This window comes from Carcharodon carcharias, chromosome 18 (assembly GCF_017639515.1).
Source record: "Carcharodon carcharias isolate sCarCar2 chromosome 18, sCarCar2.pri, whole genome shotgun sequence".
NCBI lineage: Eukaryota > Metazoa > Chordata > Chondrichthyes > Lamniformes > Lamnidae > Carcharodon > Carcharodon carcharias.
Genome location: NC_054484.1, coordinates 44,690,143 through 44,703,361, shown reverse-complemented (window position 1 = coordinate 44,703,361; position 13,219 = coordinate 44,690,143). Strand labels below are relative to the sequence as shown.

The 13,219-nt window shown below is 44.5% G+C and overlaps 1 protein-coding gene across 6 annotated transcripts; it reads right to left on the bottom strand.

The window, feature by feature from the left end:
- Positions 1 to 349: 349 nt before the first annotated feature.
- On the bottom strand, positions 350 to 12,977 carry LOC121290823 (3 beta-hydroxysteroid dehydrogenase/Delta 5-->4-isomerase-like). 6 transcript variants are annotated; one of them, XM_041211797.1, is made up of 4 exons: positions 12,824 to 12,977; positions 9,935 to 9,947; positions 3,170 to 3,321; positions 350 to 1,158 (listed from the first exon to the last, which is right to left on the bottom strand). In XM_041211797.1, the coding sequence occupies exons 1-4, from the start codon at positions 12,975 to 12,977 to the stop codon at positions 350 to 352; spliced, it is 1,128 nt and encodes a 375-aa protein (XP_041067731.1). The 6 variants fall into 6 exon arrangements, with proteins under 6 accessions (XP_041067731.1, XP_041067730.1, XP_041067732.1 ...); XM_041211796.1 differs by lacking the exon at positions 9,935 to 9,947 and adding an exon at positions 8,298 to 8,306 and having other exon boundaries at positions 3,170 to 3,325; XM_041211798.1 differs by lacking the exon at positions 9,935 to 9,947 and adding an exon at positions 7,071 to 7,079 and having other exon boundaries at positions 3,170 to 3,325.
- Positions 12,978 to 13,219: the final 242 nt, after the last annotated feature.

Genomic DNA, 13,219 nt, shown 5'->3' with positions numbered 1-13,219 from the left:
TTATGCACCTATGGACAATAAACTGCAAAATGGTGCAAAAGCATCCAGGTGTAGACTAGGAATCCGGAACATAAAGGTTCATTGTCACAGTCACTTTCACAACCATTGATCTTGCCCTGCTCTGAGGTTGCAGTTGTGCCTGCAACAGTTGGCAGATTTCAGTGAGGTCCTCCTGATTGAAACACAGGCATTTCACATAGTGTTTCTTTCTAAGAGGTTCAGGGAAGAGAATTGCTCCCTGAACATCTTAGGCTGATATGACATCATTAACTACTGCACCAAAATAATCACACAGAATTCCAAACTTCTCTTCCTAAAGATTTAGGCTTTTGCTCCTGTAGCTCTAACATTATTTTTTATTTAAGATGTCTCTCCGTTCTTGTACAATTGAAGCCAACCAGGCAGTGGTCTGCTTTTTAACTACCTCCCAACTGTAACGTGGTATGTAGTCAAAATCGTTGCGGGCTTTGTGGCTAGTAAAGGTGAATTTTGTGTTGAGCATTGTAATGAAGTGTCGGTTTGTTTTGGGAATATATCTGATAAATGGCTTTAGCAAAAACTGCACTATCTCCAGTATGAAAGCTGTGACATACATGAACAGCAGAGGCATGTTAAGCTTATCTGGAATTGTAAACCCAAGTGGGCCCATCAACTCATGGTTAAAATCTGAGTAGCTCATGTGTGGGGTGTCATCTGTGATGTAATAGAACTTTCCACAAACAATTTTTTTCTTGTCCTTGTCTTTCATAGCTCTGGCCACTAAAACATGAGCCCAAGCTACATTGCCAACGTAAACTGGGTTCACAAGAGCTTGCTTCTTGGAGTTTCTCTGCAGAACATCTCCATTGATGATTGCTTCATCCAAGTGGCTTTTCATAAAGCGGCAGTTTTCTCCATAGATAAACATGGGGCGTAAGGCACATGTTATGATCTGCTCACCATTAGGTAGAAGGCATCCATTTGTTGACAGGACTAATTGTTCTGCTGCATATTTTGTTCTGCTGTACTGAAATCTTAGCTTGCCAAGGTAGACCGTATCTTCATCGCCATTACAGATAGGATCACCTCTTGCATTTGGCCCAACTACCTCTACACTGCTGGTGTAGATAAAATATTTCACATTCTGCTGAATACAGGCGTCTAATAAAAGACGAGTTCCTGCCAAATTAAAATGAAACAATATCATTCAAGGCCAGTAAAAAACAGAAGCCATTCTAGTATGTAATGAAAAAGAAATACACTGTTTATCATGAGGAGAACTGAAGAGTGAAAACAACTTTTATCATCATTTTAAACATGTGGACAATTAACTTATAAACATAACATTGCTGGAATTTAAGGGGCTGTCAAATATAGAGTATAATTTGTTCAAAATATATGTTGTATTCACATTCTTGAGTACTTATGTAAAATAGCTGTGCCATACAAGTTGCTATCCTACTGCTGTTTTTCAGATTGGATGAAAGCTTACAATGGGGTTCCCCACAGGTCCGCACTGGGACCACTGCTTTTCTTGATCTATATTCATGGCTTAGACTTGGGTGCGCTGGGCACAATTTCAAAATTTGTAGACGACACAAAATTTGGAAGTACTGAAAAATGTGAGTGGGATAATGATATACTTCAGTAGGACGTAGACAGGCTGGTGGAATGGGGGGGGTGCGGGGGGGTGGTCACGTTGCATATGAAATTTAATGCCAAGTAGTGTGAAGTGGTACAATTTGGTAAGAAGAATGAGATAAACAAATATAAAATTAAGGATACAATTCTAAAAGAAGCGCAGGAGCAGAGGGATCTAGGGATGTATGTGTACAAATCGTTGAAGGCAGGAGGACAGGTTGAGAAAGTAATGAATAAGGTATACAGAATCCTAGGCTTTATATATAGAGGCATAGAGTACATAAGTTCGGAAGTTATGAACCACCTTCACACTTCTCTGCTTTAAATTTCATCTGCCACATGCTTGCCCATTCCTCCCACCTGATTAGGATCTGGATGCGCTACCTCAGAATGTTGGGGAGACAGATTCAAATCCAGCTTCAAAAAGAAGTTGGATCATTTCCTGAAGAGAAAAAATTTGTAGGTCTACAGAGAAAGGGCAGGGAAATGGAATTAGTTGAGTTGATTTTGCAGAGAGCCAGCATGGACAAAAAGGCTGAATGGCCTCCTTCTGTGCTGGGACGATCTATGTTTCTATAATATGTAGAGCAAAGATTCATGGCCCAGAATCTACCGTACAAAACCCTGCAGGTGAGGCGAAAAGGGTTGAATTCATGAGGTAAGTGCCTTTACGAGCAGCTGTAGGCTAGAAAGAGCAGGAGCATTTCCACCAGGCTCAACAAGCGTACCAGAAAGCACACCCCATGTCCCCACCCCAATATCTATCTGCTCCCCACAACCACCATCTCTGAAATAATGCTTGCCTCACTAGGTTAAAGTCAATTGATGCTTCTTCTTTGGGAATTTGGAGATTCAGTTGCAGATGACAGCAGGGTTTGATGGACGCAGGGTTACATGTCTGCATCCCATCAAAGACACAGCTCCTCAGGCATCTTCAGGAACCTGTGGCATGATCTATACTCAGGTTTGTTGAGCTATGTCGTCAGGCAGGCAACACCTGCCCCTGCTCCTGTTCTAATATTACTCTTCTTAATGGAGAATGGGACTTCCCAAGAGAATACCAACAGGATGCAGTTATCTATCTCAAAATAATGAATGGGAAGGAGCAAAACTTAAATTCTAGCTAATGAAAGGCAACAAATTAATAATCAAAAGAAGCTCTGAGAACATAAGAGCAATTAAAACAGCACAACAAAGGTCCAAGTATGAGGCTGCATATACCACTTCAATAGAGTCAGGCTTTAAGAGTACTTCTGGCAACTGTGCACCTGCAAGAGTGTGCTGTGTATTCCAGGTTTTACAAGTGCACAGCAATGGTATCATGCTAATGATGAAAACCACCCAATTTTGCACTTCCTCCTCAGGTATATGAAATTAGTGCCTTACTGAGAGGAAACCCAGAGCAAACGCACAAGACCTCTGCCCCCGCATTTGTGCTGCTTCAGCACGTGCTTGTGTCACCCGAGCACGGGAAGTAAATTTCAGCTCATTCTCTTGTGCAGTCATATCCTACACTCAATGCCTTGCTCTACTTTTACTCAAGTTGTACCTTCAACGTTGATAGATTCTAGTTCTTCATTGCTGATGTAACCCCAGATATCAATCACAGAAGCAGTGTGAATAACACAGGTCAGTCCTTGGCAGGCTTTCTGCAGGATCTCTTTATTTCTCACATCTCCTTTGAAAACCGTCAGTTTAATTCTGCCTCCAGCCAATGCTGAGAAACAAATTTTAAGGGAACAAGAAGAAAATCATTAGATTTATTACATCCATATTCACGCCTCACTTTTGAGACATCAGAACCTGATTTTCTTCAAGCTGCGACAAAAGACAACAAAAAGAACTGAAGAATCATGAGGGAAAGAAAATCAAAGTGGGACTCAGTTAATCTGGCCACACACTAATTGGCGTTGACCTGCTTTGTTCTCTCAGATCTCCGAACATTTTCCTATTTTGTTCACACAATTCCCAATATTTACCTTCTCCGCTCTCTTACGCCTCCCAGGGTTTACCTACTCTGCAGGATCATTACCAGAGATTTGACAAAGTTGCCTGCCAATTCGTTCAATAGGGAATGGCGTATGGTGTTGAGTCAGTCAGGGGAAAGACAAAAACCAACTAAACATTAAGACAGAAACAAAACATTAAAACAATTATCTCCATTTCAAATTTTCATCAAATTAATAACAACATACCTTAAACAACCTTACAACATTGAAAGTTAAAGGAATAAACTTGCCAATAGAATCTGCCAGGATAAGGTCCTGGCCTGGATCTTCCAAGCAACGACAATGACGGTTAGATTGTCGCTCGGCTTAAAAATTTCCCTGACTTGATGCTACTGCAGATTTCTTCCAGGATCATCCAATGCTGGCTTTCACAGAAATGCACAGCGTAGCAACCCCAAGGGAACTCTGTCAGAGAACAGTAGAGTTGTGGAAGACGCCCCCTTTTTACAGCGCTAGCTATTGCAATGTAAGTTTAAACGTCCTGTCTTAATGTTAGCGAATGGGTGAATGGATGAATGGGTAGGTGGGTAAGTGAATAGGTGAGCAAGTGGGTAATTGGTTAAGGTGAGCAAGTGCGTTTGGTGGGTGAGATGGGTAAGTGGTTAGGAGTTAGGTGGCTAAGTGGGTGAGGTGTGATCGCGGATACAAGGATGAGGTGGATGGATAAGTGGCTAGGGGGATAGGTGGGTATGATGGGTAAATGAGTGAGGTGGGTAAGGTTGCAGGTGGGTGAGACAGTATTCAGGTCGGGGGTAGTCAGGTCTGGGGTAGTCAGGTGGTTGGGGAGTAGTTGGGTCGGGTTGGGGGTTATTTGGGTGGGGGATGGTGGTGGTGCTCAGTTGTGTAGTGTAGTTACCCAGGTTTTAATATGTCTAATATTTCCTGGGTAATTACCCAGGTAAGTACCACAGAACTGTCCAAAGTCTCTGACTCTGAGCTAGAGAGTCAGGCACATTCATGGAGGGTCCTGAGGAGCAAGGGAATTGCCCATCAGAAGTTTAAACTTCTTGGGCAACTGCCATATAGATTTGCACATCAGTACTTCCACAGAGTCCCACGTACATCTTCAGTTGTATATCTGGTCTCCATTTGGCCCATTATGTGTAGTCAATTGAAAGACAATGCATCTAGCCTAAAGTAATTCCATCAAACACAATGGGCAGAACGTTCCATTTATGAGAATAAGTGCGGTGCCGGGCGGTTTTGGTGGCGCCCACCCTGCTGGCTAGATTGGTGGGAACTCGCACCCAATTTCGCACTTGGAAGCTTATTAATTATGCACAGGTGAGTATCGAGCCAAATCACCTGGCGGGTTGGAAGCCGATTCATCTGGCCGCCATCAGCTGGTGGGGTCGACAGTTCGGGCACCATATTTAGAGGCCAGTCCAACACAATGTCACTCTCTCCAATCCAAATGTTGTCAGGACATGTCCAGAGATGTCTTCCAGCCACAAGACAAAGGACAAAAGCCTTAAGAAGAAGGCAGCACCCCACTTCACCCACCAGGTTCTCCAGGCCTTGATCAGAGGAGTACAGATGCACAGGTATGTCCTGTATCTCAGTGAAGGCTCCAGGAAGTGCAACAGCCTCAGGTCTCCAGCCTGGGAGGGCATCGCAGAGCAACCGCACCTAAAATGCCATCCATTGCAGGAAGAGAATGAATGATCTCATCCACTCTGCCAGGGTGTCATCCTTCAGCCCCCTCCAATATCAAACTCTCATGATGTCATCATGCATTCAAAAACAGCTACTCTCTTCAGAGATCTCATACAACCATTATTAGGGGATACATATCAACACTCATTCTCTAATGGAGACTTTCACATCACTACCATCCCATCTATCATGTTGCTCACACTCCATCCTCTGGCCCTCCTGGGGAAGGCTCACTACACACAGGGGACATGCATTTCATCCAACCTCTGCTCCATCCCTTCTCATCACATCCCTATCTTTCTTCTTCCGAGAGGCCAAGCTGGCACACAACAGGCGTGGGAGAGTGCAGACCGGGGGAGGGATGGCCAACATCATTGCCCTCACTGAGCTCGAGGAGGCAGCAGCCGAGCTGGTTGGGGAGGACACGGGATCACTCCTGTAGGGAGGGGGAGATCACCCTCTCACAGCAACCGAGTACAGATCATAGCTCCATCACTTCATCAAATCCTGACAGAGTGATTCACATGCAGTATTTTATAACTGATGCTCATTAACTGAAACTCTCTATTTTCTAGGCACCAGCAGATCAAGGCTCACAAGGCAGCCAAGCACCAGTCCGAACTCCCAGACAACATCCAAAGAATCAGCTCTGGAAGAACCATCACAGCACTGACACGCACCCTCCACCAGCTCAGAGGCACACACACACATCAGTGGGGCACGGATGTAGATTAGGCTCAGCCTCACTTTCTGGGGAACATCTCACTGACATGTCCCCGCAGCAGTCGGAGGCAGGGACAGCCCAGGTCTCCGGCACTCGGAGTCTGCTGGAGACCAGCCACCTGCTCAGTCTGAGTTAGGTGCTGAGCCTTTGGAAGCGGCCATCAAATCAATGCTGGAGATGCAATGACAGGCGGTGGAACATCAGGCAGAGATTCAACAGTCACTCAGCAGACTAGAGAGGACAATGGAGGAGTCTGTCTGCATTGTGTCTGATGTTGTGGCTCCAACATGCAAGTGCCCCGAGGTCACCATGGGAAGGCTGGCAACCACCATGGAAAGATTGGCGACCACCATGGAGACCTTGGTCCAGCAGATGTTGCCAGTTTTGCGCTTGGCCCTGCACTCCATAGGCACACACCCTGGTGGGTTAGGAAAGTTAAGAAATTCTGATGTCACTTTTGGGTAATGGGTGTGCTGGAACTGTAAAGAAATTGCACTTTTGTGAATACATTTGATGGTTATGTCAACTGAAAGTGTTGTGAATTTATACATTGGAATCCTCTTACATCGAGGTTTAGCCATTCTCCCTCTCAGTGATAATGTTCCACTGTGAGATTAACATTCATGTGATGTCAACCTCAGTTGAACTAATCTCCGCAACCTTGTGTGATGTCAAGGAGATGTGGCTAAATCTTTATTTGAAGTGTATGATGGAAGTATTTCTAATCTTTCTTCCTCAAGGAAAACCATTGAGTGAGGGCAGCTCATCAGCATTAATATTCTAGTAGTATTTATGTCTCCTCAGTGGTAGCAGGAGAAGACAAAGAAAGACAAGACATGTGTGGGAGGAGGAGCTCCCGAGGCATGTTCACGTCTCAGTCGCAGCAGCGTTGCCATCATTAGATAGCAGCAGAGGTTTCAAGTTTTCTCTCACAACGATCTTGTTCCTCAGTGGACTCTTCAATTCCCAAAATGAGCTCACTCACAGGGCTTCATGGACCAAGGCAAAGATCATGACTTGGTGATACATGAAGCCAGAATGCACAAGTGTGAATGCAGGACTTGTTCTTGCTGCAAGTGGTTGGACATCCCTCGAGATAAAAGGGAATAGCATTGAGGTCCAGGAGAAATGTGGACAAATTCCCTCATTCCTGGAACCTATCAGCAATTAAAGAATCACAGGTATGTCTTCCACGTCTTCTTTCCTCATTCTGATCCTCATCAGCCTCCAGAGGTCCCTAGGCCTCCGGATCTTCATCCTCCAATGAGCTCCCATCCTCCTCCAGTTCACCCTTTGGCAGGGGTTCACCTCTTTGCATTTCTAGATTGTGAAGGGCGCAACACACAGTGATGATACAGGAAACCCTGTCAGGAGCGTATTGTAGTGAGCTACCCAAGTGGTCCAAGCATCTGTAGCACATCTTCAGAAGCCCTATGGTCTACTCTATAAGGGAGTGTATGGAGCTGTGAGCAGTGTTGTACCTCTCCTCGGAACAACTGCGAGGGTGGTGCACCAGTACCATCAGCCAATGTTTCAGTGGGTAGCCCTTCCTTATCCCCAATCAGCCATCCCTGCAGACGTAATGGCCCCTCGAAAATCTCAGGCACCTAGGAGTGATTCAGAATGTAGGAATCTTGGCAACTCCATGACGCAAACGTGCATCATGTGCTTCCGATGATCACACACCAGCTGTACACTGATAGAATGATAGCCCTTGTAGTCTATAAACATTAGGGGCTGCTGCCATGGAGCCCATATAGCCACATGGGTGCAGTCTAATGCACCCTGCACTCTTGGGAAGCCTGAGATGGCGGTGAAGCCAGTGACTCTCGCAGGCTAGCTATTTTCATCCAGAACAAACCTGACATAATGATGGGCCTTCCTGTAATAAGCATCTTTGACCTCCTTTATGCGTCAATGTGTTGTGGACTGAGAGATGCCACACAGGTCCTCTGTTGATCCTTGGAAAGACCTAGAGGCAAAGAAATTGAGCGCTTCGGTCACCTTCAAAGTCACTGGCAGGGGGTACCCTCCAACTTCATGTGGAGTCTGCTCTTCATAAAGAATGTGGCATAAGTGATGTACCAGAGCTCAGGACAAGTGCAGACGTACATGGCATTGCCTCTCACTCATTTGTAAATAGGAGACTCTTCTATGATAAACCCTAGGGTCTGTTGATCCATCTCTGTTGTTTGGGTCTCTCCTTCTGACCCTCCTGTTCATACTTTGGCTCTCCTTGACCATATCCCTCAGGCATGGCCTCCTGCTGGAGCTGCATGGAGCATCACCTCTCCCTCCTTCACCTCCTCCAATGCATTAGGAGTCTGACAAAGGCAGCATAGAGCCCTGGATCCATACATACTTTTTCCTTCTCTCTGAAAGGAAACGTTGAAGACATTAATGATTTAAGGGGCACGAAAGTGAAGCGTAGAAGATGAAACGTATGGAAACTGTTAAGGGTCCATTTTTTTTTCCCGTCCTACTTGCATGGTCGTTGATACCGCCTTGTCCCTGAGACACTAGCACACACAGAGGTGACCAAGATGGTATCGCAATATGTAACATCTTGAGCCCTGCGTGGGATGCTCAGATTTAAATTGAGATGAGTGACCCAACCTGGCTCTGTGCTCCAATCTCTGATGTGGTATAATAATGACAAATCAGTTGCTCATGGTCACGGAGTGGATGCCTTTTGGCCTGTTAGGAGTGTCAATTCTGGTGAACATGTGACGGCCTTCATTGATGAAATGCTATATATGATACAGCTGTGCTCCTTCACTATTGCCTGCATTCCCAAAATCTACATTGCTAAGTGTTGCTCTTGAGATGCAGCGACTGTGATGTGAAGCCACTGAGTTCTGAGTAGCCCTTTAACTGTGCTAATGAAGCCATTGGCTTTCAGTTGCTTTCATCACAAGGAGGTCTTCCTCCTTTCTTTCTAAGCAGAGTCCTGTTCGCTCTTGCAGCAACAAGTTAAAGGGCAGCCCCAGAAAGGCCCACTTGTGTTCGTCGTTCCCCCTCAGTCATTCCATAGCCTTCCCTTTGCCCCTATTGTGTTCACCCTTCCCCACCATTCCACAGCCTTTCCTCCCCATTGCCCCCCTCAGTTTCACCCTTCTCCCTCACAGCCCTTCCACAACCTTCCTTCCCCAACGCCCACATTGTGTTCGTCATCGCCACCCTCACCTCATAGCACAGCCCCTGTTGAAGTGTTGGTTTTAAAAGTGGAGTTCTGCCTAACCACCATTGCACAGTGGTGTCCTTGTGGACAACAGTCTCAGCCACCAGAAGTAGAAGATCCCTGCACTCCCAAACACCGGCCGCAGCACTGGTCACTATCTCAAAGTGGAGGCCTGCATGAGTACCACAGCACATTGGTGTTCCTTGGTACAATGTAGGCAAAGAACAGGAGCAGATCAACCTTGCAGTCCCAGCAGTGTGGTGTTCATTGCAACAAGACCAGTGCAATGCTAAGGCAGGTAGGCTATGTATGTTCCACTCACCTCGAAGTTACCTGCAAACTGAGGTCGGCCTTGTGCCCTTTCAAAAGGGTTTGAATCCGATGTAATTTCCCACTGGTGTGACATTAGATTGAAAGACCCAACCAGATTCCGGCACGCAGTTGTTTTAATGAGCGTTCATGACATGTTAACGTGTGCAAATGGCATTCACACCCCTAGTCAGTGGGATAACTGACCCGCCATTAACACACCATCGGGAGAATGCAGTTTTTACGCAGGCAGATTTCTGACTTTTTGCCTGCCACGAAACCTGCTGTGGACAGGATGGGAAAATTCTACCCAATGGGTGCAAAGTAGGATTGTTTCTGTCCATTTTTTGATTGCTATATGTGCCCTTAGATCTCCAAAACTGTGGGCGGTGTCGTCCTAGATTTGCACTAAGTGCGGTAACGGGTATAAAAAACTTCGTTTTACATGCTGGCCGCAATGGTGGGTTTTCACACCGTATCGTCCGCTTCCCACCTCATCAATTATGCAGCTATCTAGCTGGTGGGTGGCCTCTGAATTGGCCGCCAAGCCGTTACCTCACCATTTTCTCACTCCGGGTGGCCCACAGGAGTTCTCAATGCTTGCAGCCCAGGACTGCTCCAGTGAAAGCCAAGAAGAGTTCAGTGACCCGTCATTGGAATGCCTTTTGGAGACCCACCGTGATGTTTTCCACCTCCTGCTGCCTCCAATTGTGTGCCATCTTGTCCCGCAAGAAAAAGGGCTGTATTAGTTGATCAGTTTATTTGGCTGAATATGGCTGACATGGTTGAATAGCTAGCAGTGTGTGCAAACTGCCTCGTATAATGTATATAAGATCTTGATTGCTATTTTTGGTCAGTCAGAAAGATGGTCAGAATGGGTGCCATGCACTCATCAACCAGTTTCAACTGAAGAAGTCTGTCAAATTACTTCTGACCTGATCTTGACATTTCAACCAAACAAGCTGCATTGGGATTTCCAATGGGCTCCTTGTAGCTCACTGCCAAATTCAAATGAGGCTTTGATTTCAAAATGGAAGGTAACTTGTCACCACAGGAACACACTATCCGTCGCTCAAAAATCAAAGTCAGCTCTTCTTTCTTGTTAATTATTGGGCACATATGAGAGTCCTACTCCATGCCCAAACAAGCATCCGGAAGCCTGCAGGAAATCCTACCCAACAAGTGAGCAGTCTACACATCATGGATGTGGTCAGGTAGACAATCTGTCAAAGGATAATGATGTCTGGCAATTAAAATCTAGCCCACACATCACACTGATGATGTTGGGCACGTGTGACGTCTGCTCAAAAATCTGTGCCAGTTGAAATTACCCCTCTAATCTCTGTTTGAGTCTCATACATTGGCACCCACTTAAAAGTAAGTATTTCATTAGCCATTATTTTAATATTTTCAGTTTTCAATCCTGCTCGCCAGGAATTACAAACTATTCTTAGTGGGTTGCTGGCAGCCCATCTGTATTGTATGTGTGTGTGGACCTAAAGGGGTGGTTTTCAGCTGTTTGTTTTACAGAGGAGAATTTCAGAGCCCAATCCTGCCACCAACTGACCCATTCCTGGGAGGCACTGAGTGACATCCCTAGCTAATTTCTTTCCTTCCCTCAGCTGTGGACACTGAGGCCAATATTGATGACTCTATCAATCCCCAGTTTGAGAACAACAACTTTTGCACAGACCAGGGATGATGAGACCACCTGGTTTTCAAAGATCAACACCTTTCAGTGCATTTATATATCCAACCCTCTGGGAGAACTCGCTGGATTTAACTTTAACTAAACACTTCAAAGTCATTTTCAAACAAAACATGAAGAATTATAGTGCATTCTATCCAGTACATTTTCCTCAGCGATCATTAATATGTGTTCTGATAAACAATATACTGACCTGTGAAGAGGAAAGCGGGGTCACTAAACAGCCAGATATTGCAAACTGCCAACATAATTAGAAAGAGAACAGAACAGAAATGGAATGCAACAGCTGCAATATCAGACTTGGAAAGTTCTGGCAAATTGAAAACAATTCATTTTTTTGTAATTGTCTTCATAATTTTCCATTATTGTTTACTGAGCAATGCATATGCTTTGTCCAGGGAATAGCAGCGAATTAAAAGCTATTTCTTGAGTTCAGGGCTTGCATAGGAATTGCAACTTTTTCAGTAATACTAACACAAGAAATGAATAGATACCAGGCAAACAATTGAAACAGATTTACTTAACCAAACTTCATTCCCCATAGAAACATTTCCCCATGCCTCTCCCTGTTGGACTGCGGTTCCACATTCAAGTAATAAAGAAAAAAATTGGCACAGAAAGGAGGTCATTCAACCCATTGTGTCGAATAGACATGTGTGGGCTTAGCCAATGCGTTTCGGCGAGTTATTCAAAGTCCAATGCCAAAAACATCCACGTAATAAACAGCTTATATTTCACCTCTTTTTTATTTTTCCTTAGATCTGTTGAAGAGTCATACGGACTCGAAACATTAACTGCATTCCTCTCCTCAAATGCTGTCAGACCTGCTGAGTTTTTCCAGGTATTTTTGTTTTGGATTTCCAGCATCCGCAGTTTTTTGCTTTTAACGTAATGACCACCTGCGCTTGCCGGACTCCGTCAGGAACAAGAACCCTGCGTAATTTTCCCCTCTGGATCCCCGGGTTGTCCCCAGAGCCTGCTGCTTGAATGGAGATGAGCTCACTAAAACACAGACCGGGTGATGATTTTTTTTTTTATCTAGGACTTTTCTCCATTGCAGGTCAAGACACCCTGGGCAGCGCACTTACTGACAACCATCAGGGGAGCAACAGTTTCAGAGTTAGCAGTGATTTAACGATTTCCGTACATCCTGCAAAATCCAAGCAATACAGTGCAGATCTGGCACTAACACTATTGCCCGCAAGCAAATGTTAAAGTTTATTGATTGCAATAAATAATTTCTCAAGCTATTACACATTTTCCAAGTTCTCTTTTTTTTAAAAGAAGGTCTCAGTTCCTTCCAACTGGTTAGCTGACACCTCACGGCTGTAAAGCTTAAGCAGAATGCTCAGGAAAGCGTAACTTAAAACAAGACCTTCAGACATTACAAGAAAAAGCAAAGCTTGTGTAAAATTCCAGTCTTGAGTTATTTTTAGTCTCTCTTATGCCAAAGAATTTTTGGCAATCCTTAAATCTAATATTAATGTTCTACAATTTTATAGGATTTTATTGGTTTGCATATTGATGGCATTGCATGTTTTTGCACGAGCGAATTGTTACAATGAGTAACAATTGTATTATTGGAAAAGCAGTGTTGCATACTTAATGATACACACCTTGCAAACTTTCAATAAAGTTTTGTTGTATCACCTTGTCCAATATCCTGACTTCTGAGAGATCACGATTTTCTTCAATCAGAAGTTTTATGACTTCTTGTCCAAGAAATCCGTGGCCTCCAGTAACGAGGTAGATTTCTCCAACAGCAGGCATCGTGTTGTTTCCCGAATGTAATGTGAATTGACTATCAAATCAAAACTACTCTGCCCCTACTGTGTGGTGACTGCTAACTACGTTTTATAGGCCAGTGTTAACCTTGAAATACATCCTTAAACTGATACTTGAAAAGAAGTGATTCCAACTATTCAAGGATCGCTACATCCTTGCCGTCCAAAGGCTATCAGCAAGGGCAAATTACTTAATCATTTCAGAAATATCTTTCGAATTCATGGTCA

Bases quoted from the DNA above. Each gene is read 5' to 3' on its own strand.
- LOC121290823 (XM_041211795.1), bottom strand. From the start codon at position 12,977: ATGCCTGCTGTTGGAGAAATCTACCTCGTTACTGGAGGCCACGGATTT. The intron at 3,338-12,823 runs GTGTGTATCATT...TTTGTTTCTCAG, and splicing joins CTTTATTGAAAGTTTGCAAG to CATTGGCTGGAGGCAGAATT. The intron at 1,159-3,169 runs GTACAACTTGAG...TTAATTTGGCAG, and splicing joins AGAATCTATCAACGTTGAAG to GAACTCGTCTTTTATTAGAC.